Source organism: Protopterus annectens, chromosome 2.part1 (assembly GCF_019279795.1).
Source record: "Protopterus annectens isolate FY-2018-M chromosome 2.part1, PAN1.0, whole genome shotgun sequence".
Classification (NCBI taxonomy): domain Eukaryota; kingdom Metazoa; phylum Chordata; order Ceratodontiformes; family Protopteridae; genus Protopterus; species Protopterus annectens.
The window spans coordinates 1,740,953,071-1,740,971,999 of NC_056729.1; the positions used below are offsets into that span (position 1 = coordinate 1,740,953,071).

Consider the following 18,929-nt stretch of genomic DNA (forward strand, 5'->3'; position numbering starts at 1 on the left):
AATGTCCATGAGGGAGGAATTATTTTGTCACTCTGAATTATCCTGAAAACATCACCCAGTAATTCTAAAATATTTAATGGGAACAGGCTATATAATCCCATACTTAAACCATCCAACCTGGGAGCTTTTCCATTTTTTCTTTTTTTTTAAACTTCTTTAACTTCTATTAGGGTAATGGGCTTACTCAACAGAGATATTTGTTGATCATTAAGTTTAGTAGTAACATTTTTCTTTAAATAATTGTCAGTTTTGTAGCCATCAGGATTACTATTTTTATCTTTGTTAAGATCCTCATGAATTTTCTTTAAATATTAAACATTTCCTCTATTTGTGAAGTAAGCTTATTAGTGCATGGATATCAGATGTTAATGATTTGTGCTTTTTTGCTTAACATCTTACTTCCATTAGCTAATAGATTTTTGAAGTCATTGCCTAACTATGCAATTTAAGTTTTTCTAAAGTGATCTCCACTTTATTTGTGAAAACTGTTTGATATTTTGCTATCAATTTTTAATGACTTCAGTACTAATTTCTTTTTGTTCAAACCTTGCTTTGTGTATTTCATTTTGTATTTCTAACAATTCTTTTTCTCACTCTTTCATAGGTTCATAGGAGGTTACTAGCTAGCGGACCTAGATCCTTTATAAGCCTAGCCATGTTAATCCCAAGTATCCCCATTTGTTCTTTTTCGGGGTCATTTCCACAATGAATTTATGAACAGAGCAGTTCTTTGATCAACACCAGCTACCCGTGTCCATGAGTGATATGGGTGCCACCCCGGGGCAAATTTGTGGTCTCCCATCCAATTATCTAGGTTGCATTTGACTAGGTTCATTGAAGAGCTCTGTTTTACATAAATAGGAAGTCTATTCCAGAGAAGTGGCAGTCTCTAGGAGACATATCTGTCTCTACATGTTCTGTTAATGTGACAAGCTAGGCTGAGCTCAATAGAGTGAGTTACACTTGTGCCATTTGACTTGCAGATGTGCAGCATTTCCATTAGGGCAGGGTTGGAGATTGCCCTATAGGCCAGGCACAAGTCACCTCTCAGCAGCCTATAAGATACAGAGTAAAGTGACAGGGCTTTCAGCCTGTCCATGTAGCTCATGGTTTGGAGTCCCTGTATTTTCTTACTGAGAAATCTCTGACGTATCTCCGGTTGTTGCAGGTATCTGGTGAGGTACATGCAAAAGGTGCATTATACTTTATTAGTGGTCTGATGAGGGTTGAGTACAGTGGAGTTATAACTTCCCTTGACCTGGATGCTATGCCCTTGCTTATAAGGTGTGCTACGTGGAAGGCTTTCCTTACCACTGTGGAAACTTGGTGATCAAAGTTCAGATTGGTATTAACCTGTGTTCCCAAGTTTCATACCACTGGGGTGCTGTCAATATTGTAATATGCAGAGAACTCCATTTTGCCAAATTAATAATACTGCATTTTTTTCATTTAGTTTTAGACCATGGCTTTGGCATCAATCATTTGTTTGTGTTATCCCTTCTTGTAATATGTTGGTATTGTTGGGAGACTCAGTGATTGCTCCCAGTTTGCAATTATCAGCAAACCTGGTGAGCCAAAGGCCATCTACTTTAGCCTGGACTTCTGAGAAATAGATGCCAAACAGTAAGGGGCCCAGCACAGACCCCTGTGGTACTCCACTGGTGACAGGTCTACTGGTGGAGGTTCAGTCACCAATTTTGACAGACTGTGTTCTGTTGGTGAGCCAATTAGCTTACCCATCTAGTAACGTAAGGGTTAATCCCTATCTGGGAGAGTTTCTCAATTATGACAGAGTAGAGAATTGTGCTGAAACCTTTGACAAGTTCAAGATAGGCAGTGTGCACTGTCTTACCTTCATCCACAGCTTTGGTAACATTCTCAAAGAAGTCCACCAGGTTTAATAAGCACGATATACCCTTAACAAAGCTAAACTGGGTTGGGTCCAGCATCTGGAGGTCACCTATTTACTTGTTGATAAGGTCCATGATAATTCTTTCCATGGCCTTGCAGATGAGGCTGTTTAGACTTATGGATCTGTAGTTCCTGAGGTCAGTTGATGGCCTTCCTTTGTGCAGAAGAATTACAGTTGCTGTTCTCCATTCTGCAGGAACACAGCCAGTTCTCAAGCTATGATTAAAGAGAACACCAAGTGGGTCCACTAGGTCTTGTTTTAGATTGTTTAGTAAACAGTCTGGGATGTTATCTGGTCCCACTGAGGCCATATTTCTGGCCTTGGTGAGTGCAGAGATTACCTATTCTGTACAGATACTAGACAGAGGACAGGTTTCAAGTATGCTTTGGGAGGTGGTGATAGGGGGGCAAAGTTTGCCCTGAATCTGTCAGTTAGAAGGTTGCCAATATCTTCCAGTGTAGTGAGTGATCCCTTCTAAAACCAGCTCAGCATACAGCTGGGCATTCCCTTTTAGACTTCAGATGTAGTTAAAGAATACCTTATGATTATCCTTGGCTAGGGATGCAATTTTCATTTCATAATTTGCTTTAGAATACTTTATAAGATTTCTGATTTTCTTATTTAAACGTAGGAGGGAACTCTTCCTCTGCAGAGTCATATCCCTCTTGCTTTTGGGCAACAGTTTCTTCCTCTTGTTATATAACTTGTTTATAATTTTATTACCAGCCCCTCTTCCCAGTCTACCTTTAATATGCATTTTTAAGGAGTCCCATAGTATGACTTTACTAACCTATTATCATTCAGAGATAAACAATTCTCAATTTGTTCCTTAAGGTAACTCTTAAACTCTTTTAATTTCATCATATATACTGGGATTTTATAAGTTATCTGAAATGTTTATATCTATTACTATATTAATACTTAGTGCATTATGATCAGGTAAAGGACAAGGAAGAGTTTTAAAATAATTCACTTTACTAAGTAAATCTATAGATGCATAAATCCTATCAATTCTAGTTTGTGTCTCATGAACATAAAAATAATGTGTGGAGTACAATGACTTGTCTTCTGCTTTTACTAGTAAATCAACTAAATTATTATTACTAATCTATCTGTTTAGTGCTTTAGCTGATGTCAGTATTTAGCTTTCTTCTGTTCACTCGTATCTTCTATACTAGATAGGCAGTTACAATCCCCTAAGACTAAGCTACCCTTCCAGTAACTTTTTAGAAAGTTTAAGTGATCTTAGCCACTCTGGCACCTATTCTAGGGATCCAGTAAAATTAACTAATGTATAGAGTTTGCCATTATATTTAATTATTACAAATGTATACATTATTTTGGGATCACTGATGGATTCCATGACCTTAGGCATTACAATGGATTTGCTCCACAGTATAGCAGTTCATATCTTCTTTTTGTTAAAAGAAGCAGATGATAATATTTTGTAACCTAAGTTATTTACATATTGTATATCTTTATCTAACAAATGAGTCTCTTATAAAAAAGTAATGTCTCCTCTATTTAATTTTAGACATCTTGTTAATGATTTCCTTTTGTTGCCACTATTTAATCCATTTACATTAATAAATAGATCAAAAAAATCCATACTCGGTATTTAAAACAATTTCTTTTAAAAGATAATGTGACACATTTATCAACCATATAATTTAATTATATAAGACTCTAATGCATTCCTCAGACAATATCTTAACATTCCGGATTTTTTTGAATTCTTCCTTTCTACAAACTAAACTATTAAAATTCAAAATTAACAAAAACAAAGAGAAGTCTACAAAGTTCCTAGTTTACCTATCAAATAGTCAAACTACTATACTATCTCTCTACCTACCAACACCTAAAAATTAATAAAAAAACTAGCCAAAAGCTACCATGACTTACAAATAATTAATATAGTATTATACATAGCTCAAAAATAAGAGACTATTAATTTAGTTATATATTTTGACATTGAAAACTATTCTCTCATTACTATAGAAAAGTTTAATAATCCTCTTCTATTTATCACAAATATTAAACAATACAACAAACAGTACGTTATATACCTATTTATATAATAGCAGTGGAAATTACCCCTTAAATATTCTAAATTTTACGCTCCTTATCCTTCTGCATTCTTTACAATATAAAAGTCTCTTTTTATAGTTGATGTTATGCCTGCTTTTAATAGGAATTTTGGGGTGTTTTAGACTTTAAAAAAGGTGTACAATTGTCTTGTTTCTTTAACCCCTCTCATTATCCTTTGTATAGCTTTCTTTCTTCCTCTACTGTTTTCCCCACTCCTTGTTTGTACCACATTTTGCTATTTATCTCTTTCCATTCAAAAACATCTTCCACTTGTTCACTCTTCTAGTTAGTTCTCTAACTTTCCTCCACCATGCCTGTCTTCTTCTATATTTTATTTTTTTTATATTTCTCCCAAATGTTCTTATATTTAATCTCAAATCAACTTTCCTAATGCAGTATTCATATATTTCAGTGTATTAAACAAATAATAAACCATTATGTTAAAAAATCTTCCATTTCTCATATAATTTTAGATAGAATGCAATACCCAGTTATATAGAGGCTTAATTTCATCTAGAGGCAGTGCCCACTCCCCAAAAGAATGCTGGGTGTATTGGGCTCAAATCTCAAACAAGCAGCAATTTCCTTTCATATTCTCAAGAATCAAAATCCCTGATCCAGTCCTATGGAACTCTGCATCATACTGGTTAATGGACTCATACTGGTGTATCCATTAGGGCACATTTTAGAAATTTGTTTTCCAAAAACTATTTTCTAAAGATATGCATCAAATATATGGTATCCTGCTTGTTTTAATCGTAATTATTTGTGCCTGCTTATAATTTTTATATTTTATTTATTTTTATCTTGTGTGATGCTTAAGGACTAGCCTTGCCCTAATAACTATTTGTATCATTTATGAACTTACAGGCAACTGTATTGCCACTACTAATGATGTTATTGTGATCTCAGTGGCATTTTCTACACCGGATGTCAATAGAAGCAGCTCCAGGGTAACTCAGGAATTAGTCAGAAGGTATTAGGTAACAGGAGTTGTTAATGAAAAGGGTATAAGCATGGAACACCAGAAAGAAAGAAAGAAAGAAAAAGTGTATAAAAACCTCAGCTTTGGCCGGCTAAGATCTTGTTGTATTCAACTGGATGTATAAGAGAATTTAAGTACCTTTATCTGCACTTTTTTCAAATAATACAGTATTTAAATTGATTTAACTGTGTTGCATGAATATTAACTGAACTGGAAGTTTTGACTGTTCTTCAGTTAGTGCTTGCTTGAATTTTATTATTTGTTAGTAACTGCATGTGTGGGGTAGCCACATTCTTTGATTTCCTGTCCTTGCCTATTTAAGTGGTACAGTTTGCAATATTTTCTGCTTAAAAACCTCAGCTTTGGCCGGCTAAGATCTAGCTGTATTCAACTGCATGTATAAGAGAATTTAAGTACCTTTATCTGCACTTTTTTTCAAATAATACAGTATTTAAATTGATTTAACTGTGTTGCATGAATATTAACTGAACTGGAAGTTTTGACTCTGTTCTTCAGTTTGTGCTTGCTTGAATTTTATTATTTCTTAGTAATTGCAGGTGTGAGGGTAGCCACATTCTTTGATTTCCTGTCCTTGCCTGTTTAAGTGGTACAGTTTGAAATCTTTTCTGCTTAGAAACCTCAGCTTTGGCCGGCTAAGATCTAGCTGTATTCAACTGGACATATAAGAGAATTTAAGTACCTTTATCTGCACTTTTTTCAAATAATACAGTATTTAAATTGATTTAACTGTGTTGCATGAATTTTAACTGAACTGGAAGTTTTGACTCTGTTCTTCAGTTAGTGCTTGCTTGAATTTTATTATTTGTTAGTAATTGCAGGTGTGGGGTAGCCACATTCTTTGATTTCCTGTCCTTGCCTATTTAAGTGGTACAGTTTGAAATATTTTCTGCTTAAAAACCTCAGCTTTGGCCAGCTAAGATCTAGCTGTATTCAACTGGACATATAAGAAAATTTAAGTACCTTTATCTGCACTTTTTTCAAATAATACAGTATTTAAATTGATTTAACTGTGTTGCACGAATATTAACTGAACTGGAAGTTTTTACTCTGTTCTTCAGTTAGTGCTTGCTTGAATTTTATTATTTGTTAGTAATTGCAGGTGTGGGGTAGCCACATTCTTTGATTTCCTGTCCTTGCCTATTTAAGTGGTACAGTTTGAAATATTTTCTGCTTAAAAACCTCAGCTTTGGCCGGCTAAAATCTAGCTGTATTCAGCTGGACGTATAAGAGAATTTAAGTACCTTTATCTGCACTTTTTTCAAATAATACAGTATTTAAATTGATTTAACTGTGTTGCATGAATATTAACTGAACTGGAAGTTTTGACTCTGTTCTTCAGTTAGTTTTGCCACCCACCCTCCCTGTTTCTGTTTTGGTGTTAATCTTAGTGGCTTTGAAACTGCCCGCCCCTCTTGTAAATTTGTGTTTGGATACTCCTGGGCCCATCTCATTTGATCACTCAACTGAGTGCAGTGAGATCATATTCTGATTTTAGGCACTCCTACTGTGTACAAAGAGAGCATCTGGGAAAGAGAACAAAAACACATTTAAGCTTGTTTCCTGCCTTTCCTGTTAAGTGGTCTAGACTGTTTGTAGGCTTCTGAGCCCCAAAGCCCTTCTGTGTTGGAGGGAAGCCTTCTAGCTTAGTTTTGTTTCTTATAGCTAGCCAGTGTTCTAGTTTCAACACTCAAATCTGTTTCTTTGAACTCAGCACTTGTTCAGAACTCATTGTAAGCACTACATAAGCTGCAAATTACTACAGCACTCAACTTTCCTCACTTGTCAAGAGGAAAGCAGTTTTTAGTACTTAATAAATAAACACTTATCCAGGCATGTCTAAGGGTCAGCTCCCAGTGATTTCTCCTACCTACCTGATGAATCTGGGCATCTTGGGGCAATGCAGCAATTGCCTCATGTACACAGACAACCCTCTCCTCCTACCACCCAACACTATAGCCTGTGAGAGATGCACTTATATAGCCAAACTGGAAGCAAAGCTCTCTTCACCCAAGACTGGACTAGACAGTCAAGAGGAGAAGGTAAACACTTGTACCACAATACACTCATCACATAGTCCCTCAAAACTTACAGCACCAAAACACACACATAGAAACACAAAACACACACCTACTTTCATGGAGGCTCTCAATAAAATCCTGCCCAAGCATCAGGGACATCCAAAGCATAAACGCAAGCAAACTCCACCCCCCCAACACAACACAAATGACACATAGCCTACAAACTCAGTGTGCCACTCAACCACAGTCCATAAGACATAACAACGTACCCAACACTCTAGTCATAGATGACTCTATAGTCAGGCACACTGATGTTCCACTCACTAGACTAAACAAGGAGAAAGTTACTGTCAGCTGCCTGTCAGGTGCCAGGATCCACCACATAATGTACACACTCGGGTCACTCCATAACAAGTACAAATATGACTCTGTCATTGTCCATGTTGGTGTGAATGACCTGAGATGTACCTCCCTGGACTACATGAAAAGAGACATGGAGGAGCTCTCCGATCTTGTATCCCAGGCAGGTATGACCCTAACCCAGAGTAGCATCCTGCCATCACCCAGAATGATACCACAGTACAAGGACAAAATGATTGACTTCAACAATTGGCTAAGCTTCTGGTGTCATTCTAAGAGGATCCAGCATTTGTCTGCCTGGGATGACATGATCGACAGTCCACGATGCTTTGCCAGAGATGGCCTGCACCTGTCGCCCTTAGGATTCCGGATACTGGCTAAGGCTCTTGCCACCCCTATAGTGCCTTTTTTAGGCAAGGTTCAAATGACAAATTCACCACCGTAACAGGTACAAGCAAGCAAAATCTGAGGGTAATGCTACTCAATGCTAGAAGTCTAAACCTCAAAATGCACTCGCTCGAGGCACTCCTTAAAATCGAGAACATTGACATCTGTGCAGTGACAGAGACCTGGTTCAAATCTCCAGAGAGCACCCCTGCATTACCAGGCTACAATTCATACCACACCTTTCGGCCACCTAACCCAGAAAGAAGCACTAAAGGCGGAGGTGTGTCCATATTCATTAAGGATATCCACACCTCCAGGCTAGTTGCACAGCATAATGCATCCGAGATTATCCAAGTGCAACTAACTCTGGGCAAGACGGCAATCCAAATTGTAGCTTGCTACAGACCCCCCACCATGCCCCAGGATTCACACTCCTCATTTCTTGATACACTGGAAAGTATTAGGGTACAACCCAACACCCTAATAATGGGCAATTTCAACAATCCCACCATTAACTGGGAAAACTACTCATGTACCAACTCTTTTGCTCAACGTTTTCTAGAATTCATAAATTCCAACGCCTTGGATCAACTTATTCACACCCCCACCAGGGGCAGCAATATCCCAGACCTGGTCATTACCAACATGGGAAACCGGTGTTCCACACCAGAGGTCAATTCCTCGTTGGTCAGATCTGACCACAAGCTAATCAGCCTAGACATCCACATCCCACCCCCACCCCCAATTAGGGAAACCATCGTAAAAAACTTCTCCAAAGCCAACTTCACACTTCTTAAGACAGAAGTGGCAAACTTCACGACACCCATGCAGACGGACAATAGAGGTATGACTGCCGAATCCTACACAAATGCACTTTATAAGCACTTACACAAGTGCATGGCTCATGCTATCCCTAATAGAACCAAGATGTTATCCTCCAAAAAAAGGAAGCCAATCTGGTGGTCCTCTACCATAAACAAACTCTACAACAGAAGAAAGAAACTGTTGCAAAAAAGAGTAAAATCCCATGACTGGAGGAACTCCCTGGTCAACCTCAGTAAGAAGCTGAGATCCCTCATAAAATCCTCCAAAGCTAGTTATGAAAACAAAATTGCCACTGACTCTAAAGACAACCACAAAGCATTCTATAGCTATGTCAAGAATCTAAATGGGAACACTCAGATCTGCTCTGAGTTACAGCACAATGGCACTAAATATACAGAACCAACTGATATTGCCAACATCCTAGCAGATAGGTTCAGTGCTAACTTTACCCCCCTCTCACCCCCTAGAAGGCCCATCTCTATATCGGAAGAATGCAAAATTTCCTATAATCACGGCTGCACAGGTAAAAAACACACTCTCCAAAGCCAAGAACACAGCATCCATGGGACCTGACAATATCCCAGGCTGCGTTCTACACGAACTACAGAATGAACTGGCACCCTACCTAAGTACCATGTTCAATCATAGCCTCACCTCAGGCTTTGTACCCACTGAATGGTGTGGTGCACCACGACGGTTATCCCACTCCACAAAGGGGGAGCCACGACGGACCCCGGGAACTACCGCCCCATTAGCCTGATGAGCCTGGTCTGCAAGGCCATGGAACGTATCATCGTGGAACTCATAAACAAAGACATTGGTAATCTCCAAACTCTGGATCCTACCCAGTTTGGATTTGTAAAAGGCAGATCATGTCTCCTAAACCTGATTGACTTCTTTGAAGCAGTCACCAAAGCCATAGATGAGGGTAACATGGTTCAGACAGCTTATCTAGATCTTGCCAAGGCTTTCGACACCATCCCCCACTCTGGAATTATAGATAAGCTCACTAAACTAGGTATAAATCCCCATGTCACAAGATGGGTTGCTAACTGGCTCACGGACAGAACCCACACTGTGAAAGTAGCGGATTCCAAATCCGACATCAGACCAGTGACAAGTGGAGTACCACGGGGTTCAGTCCTGGGTCCTCTCCTGTTTGGTATCAACTTCTCTGAAGTGCAGGCCAACACAGAAGGACTTTGGCTAACAAAGTTTGCAGATGACTGCAAACTAGGAGCCATAATCAAAACTCCTAACGATGTGGACAAACTACAAAAGGGCCACACTGAGACAGATACCTGGTGTAAGCACATTGACATGGGTAAAAGTTATTGGATTAAGGATAGAAAATACACCACTAAAAAGAAATTTAATTGCCTATCCAGGATGGTTATTTACCTGGCAAACTGCCAACAATGTCCTGTGTTATATAGGGAAAATTATAAGAACCCTAAGAGAACGAGTGTACGAACATATATATAGTATAAACAACAAAAAAATGGAGAATGCACTCGCTAAACACATATTGGAAAATCCAGAACACATATTCAAGTTTCGTGTAATAGACCGAGTTTGTCTGGATGGTAGGGGAGGGCCTGACAACCTTATTTTAGAAAAGTTAGAATTGTTGTGGCAGTTAAACACAAATGCTTGTTGTTACCCAGGAATAAATGAAGTTAGCTCCATTTTATGCATTTTAAAACTCAAAAACCTAAATAGGTGTAGTTGATTCTAGTAATACGTGTTTTTGACAGTATTAATTAGAATAAATTAAATATTTTGGGTATTCCATTGAAAAAGTAAATGATTTAAAACATATTGTGAAAGACTGAAAGGATGTATATTATATTTTATTTTTTTTAAAAAAATAGCAGGTTACATCTGCATCATGTCATGTGATAAATTAATGAAGTATTTAAGTGAGGGGAGTGTCAGAGTCGATGTATCTGAAGAAGTCTCTTTTGATTTAGTATTGACGAAAGGCAACTAATTTGACTGTGTATATAGCTTTACTTTATCTGACTGTGTGTACAGGTAATTTATTTTATCTATTCATCTTATTTCGAGTAAATCAGTTGGCAGTTTCATGAAAGAAGCGATCTGTTGTTACTACGGAACATACTGACTGGATTGCAGTAGCAGCCATCCTTTGTTTACTTTGCAGTTTATCTAAACCTCACCACAATGATAAATAGGACGTGCTGGAGGGATAGATTCCTGTCCCAGAGACTCCCCATGCTTTGAAACAGGATTCCAATCTACATTAGGCAGAGCTCCTCACTAACACTCTTCAAGAGAAATCTTAATGAGTGGATGGGAAACAGAAAATTTACCCCGGGGATCACTGCAGTGGCTCTGCTGGACAGAGGCACAGGGAACTAATGGCTCTGCTGGACCGAGGCACAGGTAACTAATCTAAGGGGGCGGCAAAAGCCAACACATTCTGGCTAGGCTTATAGATGCCCTCGGGCAGATAGCCTAGTACTTACCTATGAACCTATGAACCTATATGCTTCAAATGTAAACAAATCTAAAAAGGTTTGTATCCACAGTTTTGTTGTAAACACACTGGTATATTCACTTTGGGTGGGATTCATGAAGGTGTTATTGGCTGGGAAAGATCTTGACCCAGGACTGCATCTAGTGTTAAAATAAGTACTGACAATCCTGATGAAGAAAGGTCCTTTCACCACCACAGACCACCACACTGATTATATAAAGAACCCTGATGCATATAAATCACTAGGGGGCTAGAGTTCTTAAAGTCCAGTGCAATATGTAGACTCCCTGCCCCACAATCAGTGTTGCAAACAGAAAAAAGCAGCAGATTGAGACTGCTGACACCAGTGTGCACCGTTTGTGCCCTGCATATACACTCTGAGTATTATAGGAACACCACAAGCATATGTAGTATACCTAGTCACACTCCACAACCTATCAGTGACTAAAACCACAAAACCCTCCCTCTTCTTTGCATATGGCCACCACCACAAAATAATCACCTGTTCTGGGTGTGATCCACATCTTTTGCTCATCTTCTCAGCTAGTCTATCAGTGACAGGTGGTCCCTGCTATCTCCCTTCCCTAACCTGGCATTAACAGGAGCTCAGAGTCTGTCTCATTCTACTTAACAATGACCACTGACCACAGTCAAGCCTTACCAGCCTAGCAGGAAGTACAGCCCACAGTCAGTGCCCACCCAGCTCCATTTTTAGCACCTTTCTTTAATTATTACTTAAGACATAGGCAAACATACATTTATACAAAAGAAAACAAAGCATGTTAACATGTTCACAATTGCAAACAATATACATCACATATATTCTCCCACGCAGCGTAGTAGCAATTCATAGAGCACAGCCTGTCCCTGCTCACCTTATCAGTGATTGGCTCTCATAGCCTGCCCCCAGCTACCATAGCAATATTTCTGGCCTACAGTTCTCTAACGCTGCATATTATCTCTACTCACAGCTTAACCTCACCCACATTAGAAGTGACAGAAGCTGCACCCAAGACCTCAGGCTTGACCTGCTGAATACTGCCTTCATCTCAGCCACCTCATGCAATGAAAAATTCTGTCAAAAATCAACCCTCCCCTTGCAAGTATACTGACAATCACATTTTGAAAGCTTATCCTCCGTTTCTTAATACAGGTGTCAGTCCTGGCAATAAAGCAATTCAGCATGTTGTTTGATGCCTTGCATCCCCCTTACCATCACATCTCACAGCCTCCACAGGACACACCTACTCTGTACTCCATATACTGTTTTTGATACTAGTTTTGACACAGCATAAAGAGATAACCAAGTCTCTAAGAAGAGTTAGCAATGAGGCAGACATTATGGAGGAGGTTAAAATAAAACCATATCAAGAAAATATGAAGAAGCATCATCTTTATACCACGATGTTACTGGATTAAATAATACTAGGTCTAATCTATCCTTGATACTGGATTAAATCATACTAGGTCTAATCTGTCCTTGATACTGGATTAAATAACTAGGTCTAATCTATCCTTGATACTGGATTAAATAATACCAGGTCTAATCTATCCTTGATACTGGATTAAATAATACTAGGTCTAATCTATCCTTGATACTGGATTAAATAATACTAGGTCTAATCTATCCTTGATACTGGATTAAATAATACCAGGTCTAATCTATCCTTGATACTGGATTAAATAATACTAGGTCTAATCTGTCCTTGATACTGGATTAAATAACTAGGTCTAATCTATCCTTGATACTGGATTAAATAATACCAGGTCTAATCTATCCTTGATACTGGATTAAATAATACTAGGTCTAATCTATCCTTGATACTGGATTAAATAATACTAGGTCTAATCTATCCTTGATACTGGATTAAATAATACTAGGTCTAATCTATCCTTGATACTGGATTAAATAATACTAGGTCTAATCTATCCTTGATGCTGGATTAAATAATACCAGGTCTAATCTATCCTTGATACTGGATTAAATAATACTAGGTCTAATCTATCCTTGATACTGGATTAAATAATACTAGGTCTAATCTATTCTTGATACTGGATTCAATAATACTAGGTCTAATCTAGCCTTGACTTGTACAGTTGTTATAAATCCACAGAATGTCTAATTTAATGGGAAACAGCATCACGGATACTGACATATGTATCTCAGCATTTAAAATAATATCTCCAGTTACACTCTAGATTCTACACTTCTAATTCAAAACTGTTGTATATTTCCTTGTCTGTATTTCTTTCTGGTCTTGTCAAAGGTATCACATTCTGCTATTTATCACACAGAATATTTGAAATATACACATCAAATCCCCTGAAAATGGAGAGAAGCCAGGCAGTCAGCTTACCAGAGGTTTCCTGCCTTTTCCTTTGCATTTCTTCCCAGATTTAGAGCCATCATCGGGTCGCTGCACAAAGTCTATCCATGTGTCATGTGGGTCCACAAGTCGATGCTCTGGAACTTCTGGAAGCTGTATTAAATTAGAAAAATCAATACTATAAATTCAAATGCCTATCAATGGTTATCTGTCCATAATGTACATTAAATACACACGCACACACACACACACACACACACACACACACACACACACACACACACACACACACACACACACACACACACACACACACAAAAATACCCAACTAAGCTGGAGTCTTCACTGTGTAATACCTTAAATCTCCTGAAGTACAAGCTCTTTGGATATATGCAAATTGCCTCTTAAGCCATAACATTATTTCAGCTAGATGACTTCTGAATGCATATCTCTCAACTGTACAGATTTTTGCAGAATGTCCATATTTTTGCCTCATATTTTTGGTCAGTTTCTTCATAAAATTGTGGTTTTCTGGCAAATAAATGGTAAATCATTCAAGACTGAAGTTAGAAAATAATGACAGACATTTGAGTTTCGGACTTCATACCCTTCAGTAAATTCATATGAATGCAAAACCTGTTATTCTATCAAATTTCTAAGTTTGTAAGAGCAATATTTAAAAATTGTCCCTATTTTTGGGCCTTTGTCTCACTTTTATTTATGGCTTTGTCCAGATTTCTTGCTCTAAGAGGTTGAGAGGTCTGACTGAATGCCCTTCACTTTTCACCTGTAATCTTTACCAATAAAGCCAACCCCAACAAACTCTACACATGCCATGTTTCTCTCTTTTTTTTTTTTGAGATCATTAATACAGCATAAATGGAAACAAGCCTGATGTTCATAAACATTAATGTGCCTGGAAAATTTCCAAATAATATCTAAACAAAAGGGTAAAAGGGTTACATATACTATTGTCAGTAGTATCACGGGTGAAGTTTTCAGGCTGGGCTGAACATCTCACTCCAGGCTGAAGTCACTGAATCTGCTGTATGTGACATCATGTCCACACCCACTGAGTAAATACCACATTTTTTTGATATTTCAGAGTCACATGAGATTTTATTTATTTATTTTATTTATTTATTTAACATTTGTTTACTGGGAAAGTCCGACTTGGAACAAAGCCAGTTTTCATCGGAGGCTCGGGGATAAATGTTCCAGACATGTCTTTGTAACAATATGCTCAAAGTTCACTAATCAGATTTCATTTCTGAAGCACACTATGATATTCAGTAATTCCACCATATGCTGTTGTACGTCCAAGGGGGGTGGGGTCTTCAAAGAGTGTTCATTCCAACACGAATAGTGCTTGTGACATAATTATAATTAATCCTTTCAGCATAGTTAAATTGCACTGAATTTTGCCCTAAGCAGGCATATCATTGACACAAAATCCTTGAAAAGTCCATAAAGCTTTGTGCTTGTTTTATGAACAGGTAAGGGGATTATTTTATTGTTTTAAATGCTTGGTAGAAGGGCTAGGACCCTCTGAAACAGGAAGACCAAAGCATTTAATTTTAGCCAGCATTGTTGTACTCTGATGTCAGATGAAGTCATACCTCATAGTGTATAAATGTAGTTGGAATGGTACTTCATGAAACTGAAAGATTACTTAAGGCCTTATACCTAGTATTTTGTTTAAAAACTTAGTCATGGAAGTAATGATCCTAAGAAAGTGGATATTGATAAAAACTCAATGTATGGTGCAGAAACCAAGATGTGGTGTAAACATATTTTCTGTATTGAGTGCTTTGGCTGTATAATTGGGCAGAAATAGAATTTTCCCTTTTGATTCTAACAAGCACAGATGAAAAGAAAAATTTTCTAGAGGAAAACACATACACTAAAGGTGGGCTAACGTCACCCCTGCACACACACAGTGTGAAAGTAGCTGACTCCAAGTCAGACTGCCGACTAGTCGGGAGTGGAGTCCCACAGCGATCGGTCTTGGGTCATCTCCTGTTTGGTATCTACTTCTCATAAGTCCAGGCCAACACAAAGGGACTCTGGCTGACAAAGTTCGCAGACGATTGCAAGTCGGAAGCCATTATTAACTCCCCGAGTGATTTTTATTAACTGTGAAAGGCCTCACTGAGACCAATAACTGGTGTCAGAACCATGGCCTTAAGCTCAATGCCAAAAAATGTGTTGTCATCCCCTTTGAGAAAAACCTAGTTCCCATGAATTACCACATCAATGACAGTCCACTAAACACAGAAGGCGTTATAAGAGATCTGGGAACACACATTGACAGCAACCTCTCTTTTGACCACCACATTGCCACTGTGGTCAGAAAGTCCTTCTGTGTAGCACATCTCATTACTAAGGGTTTCGCATCCAGGAAGAAAGAGGTCATCATCTCCCTCTACTCTTCCCTCATTAGGCCAATCATTGAGTACAATGCCCGATTTGGCATGTACGTCACTAGACACCTGCAACAACTGGAGAAGCTGCAAACGTACCTCACAAAGAGGATCCTAGGCCTTAAACACTTGTCCTATATGGACAGACTCAAAAAACTCCAACTATTCTGTTTTATATTGCCTACTTAGAGGCGATCTCTGCTTGACTTACAAAGCCATGTCTGACCCAGCTCTGTTAAAAATGCTACATCTAAAGAAATCCCAATCCCTCCGCACCACACACTCCAGAGACCTCAGCTTCATTACCACAATCAACAGAACGTGCTGGAGGGACAGGTTCTTAACCCAGAGACTGCCAATGGTATGGAATAGACTTCCCATACATGTCAAACAGAGCACCTCACTGGCCCTCTTCATGAGAAATCTTGATGAGTGGATGGGAAATAGAAAATTCACCCCAGGAATCACTCCAGTGGCTCTACTCGACAAAGGCACTAGGAACTAAGGTTGGGTGGCACGATACCAGAGTAATCCTATGGGCTAAGCTTGTAAGGGCTCCAGGGCCATTAGCCTAGTACACACTTATGAACCTATGTGATATAATGCAGACATAAAAAGGCAATGAAAGAGGTCTATGCAATCTGTGGATTTTTAAAGAAGGCTCAAAGTGAAAACTGTTCTCCTATTCCAGGAGGCTGTTCCCTTGAAGAAATGTATGTACCTCTAAATAGAGTTCTTCAGAGTCCCCTATTCTTCAGATAATTAAAATCCAGGTAAAATGAGCAATATCTTTCACAATCTTCCTGCAAAACTTCTAATGTTATTTATGGTATCTTATTATAGTTGCTGAATATAATATCAGTCTGTAAGCTTTTCATTTCAGACTGTGAAATTTGCCCGATTTTATGTTCCTTTTCCATGCTATTTGTCTTGTAACTTATAGCATTATTCAATATTGCACATTTAATAGTTATGGCTAGGCTTGTATAGGCCCTAGGGCCGATAGCCTAGTACCAACCTATGAACCTATGAACGTAAATGCAGTTGTGACCATTTACTTCTCATTAAACCAGCACCAAGGAAAAAAGCAGTAAAACAGAGTGAGCTAAGTTACAGTTACATTCAGCAGCTGCAACTATGTAATGATGTTATGTGAGTATCTAAAGTTTGTTAAAGAGTTAATAAGTTGTGAATCAGTGCCAGCTAAAACCTACATCAATAATTGGTATAATAAATCCAAAACACTGCATGGATACTAGAACAGTTAAGACAAACTTTGTTTTGAATGTTGTAAAGTTTACCAAAACAGAATAGCACTTACTATACTGACACGTTTCTTTTACACTCTGCTCTCTTTACCAGAACCCCTTTCCTAACTTAGCATTTTTGAGCCACCCAATCTTACCTATGAAAATAGTACCGTAACTTTGAAATCAGTGTTATGCATCTGTGTTGGAGATGTACCATTGAAGCCAAGGACTCTTCTTTAAGCTGAAGCCATTAATGGCAAACAACACTAAGAAAGTCATTTCCTAACTGATACCTTATAGGTTCATAGGTTCATAGGTTCATACTAGGCTATCTGCCCTAGGGCATTTATAAGCCTAGCCAGAGTGTGTTTGGCTTTCACCACCCATTTTAAATTAATTTTGCTATGCCCTTTTTTGAGGTTAGTATACTGTGCCTCTAACAGTGACACAGAAGTGATACCCGGGGTAAACCTACGATCTCCCATCCACTCATCAAGATTCCTCTTGAAGAGAGTCAATGAGGGACTCTGCCTAACCTGGACTGGGATTTTATTTCCAGAGTGAAGGGAGCCTCTGGGTTATGAATCTGTCCCTCCAGCATGTCCTATTTATTTCAGTGCTGAGGTTCAAGTCTCTCGAGCGCGTAGCTCGATGGGATTTGGATTTTCTGAGATGCAGCATGTCCATTAATTCCGGGTTGGACATGGCTTTATACGTCAGGCACAGATCGCCTCTGAGCAGGCAGTATGCCACTGAGTAGAGCTGGAGTTTCTTTAACCGGGCAGCATATGGCATCTGTTTGAGCCCTTTGATCCTCTTGGTGAGGTACTTTTGGGGTCTTTCCAGTTGCTGCAGGTGTCTGGTAAGGTACATCCCAAAAGGGGCATTGTAATAATTATGGGCCTGATGAGGGATGAGTAAAGAGGCACAATGACCTCCCCTGATCTAGATGTGAATCCCTTCATGATTAGGTGGGCTATATAAAATGGTTTTCTAACCACTTTGGCCACGTGGTTGTCAAATGAGAGATTGCTATCAACTTGGGTCCCCAGGTCCCTAATTACTTCTTCTGTACTTAATGGATTACCACCTATGTGGTAATTTGTGGGCACTTTGTTTTTGCCAAAGGGGATGACTATACACTTTTTGGCGTTTAGCTTGAGGCCATGGCTCTGGCACCAGTTGTCTGTTTCTATGAGGCCCTTTTGGAGGATGCTTGTGTCGGCTGGAGAGTCGATTATGGCGCCCAGTTTGCAGTCATCTGCGAACCTGGTCAGCCACAGTCCTTCCATGTTGGTCTGTACCTCCGAGAAATATATACCGAACAAGAGAGGTCCCAGGACTGAGCCTTGTGGGACACCACTTGTAACTGGTTTGGAGTCTGACATAGCTCCAGCAATTCTAACCATGTGGGTTCTGTCCTTGAACCAGTTTGCAACCCATCTAGTGACATAGGGGTTTATATTTAAGCTGGTGAGCTTATCTATAATGCCCGAGTGGGGTATTGTATCGAAGGCTTTTGCGAGGTCCAGGTAGGCTGTGTGGACCACCTTCCCCTCGTCAATGGCCTTGGTGACTGTTTCAAAGAAATCAACCAGGTTTAAGAAGTAGGATCTGCCCTTAACAAAGCTGAACTGGGTAGGATCCAGTGTCTGTAGGTCCCCAATATCTTTATTTATGAGGTCCATGATGATCCTTTCCATAGCTTTGCAGACCAAGCTAGTCAGGCTTATGGGGCGATAGTTTCCAGGATCCATTGAGGCACCACCTTTGTGGAGAGGGACCACTGTTGCTGTATGTCACTCTTTGGGTACATATCCTGTAGTAAGG

At 39.0% G+C, this 18,929-nt stretch overlaps 1 protein-coding gene across 1 annotated transcript in view; it reads right to left on the minus strand.

Moving 5' to 3' along the window:
- Positions 1-18,929, minus strand: part of C1QTNF12 (C1q and TNF related 12) — a 998,063-nt gene that overhangs the window by 659,348 nt on the left and 319,786 nt on the right. Inside the window, exon 2 of the mRNA XM_044063195.1 lies at positions 13,457-13,579. Coding sequence (XP_043919130.1) covers positions 13,457-13,579 — 123 coding nt within the window. The remainder of the gene's footprint in view (positions 1-13,456; positions 13,580-18,929) is intronic.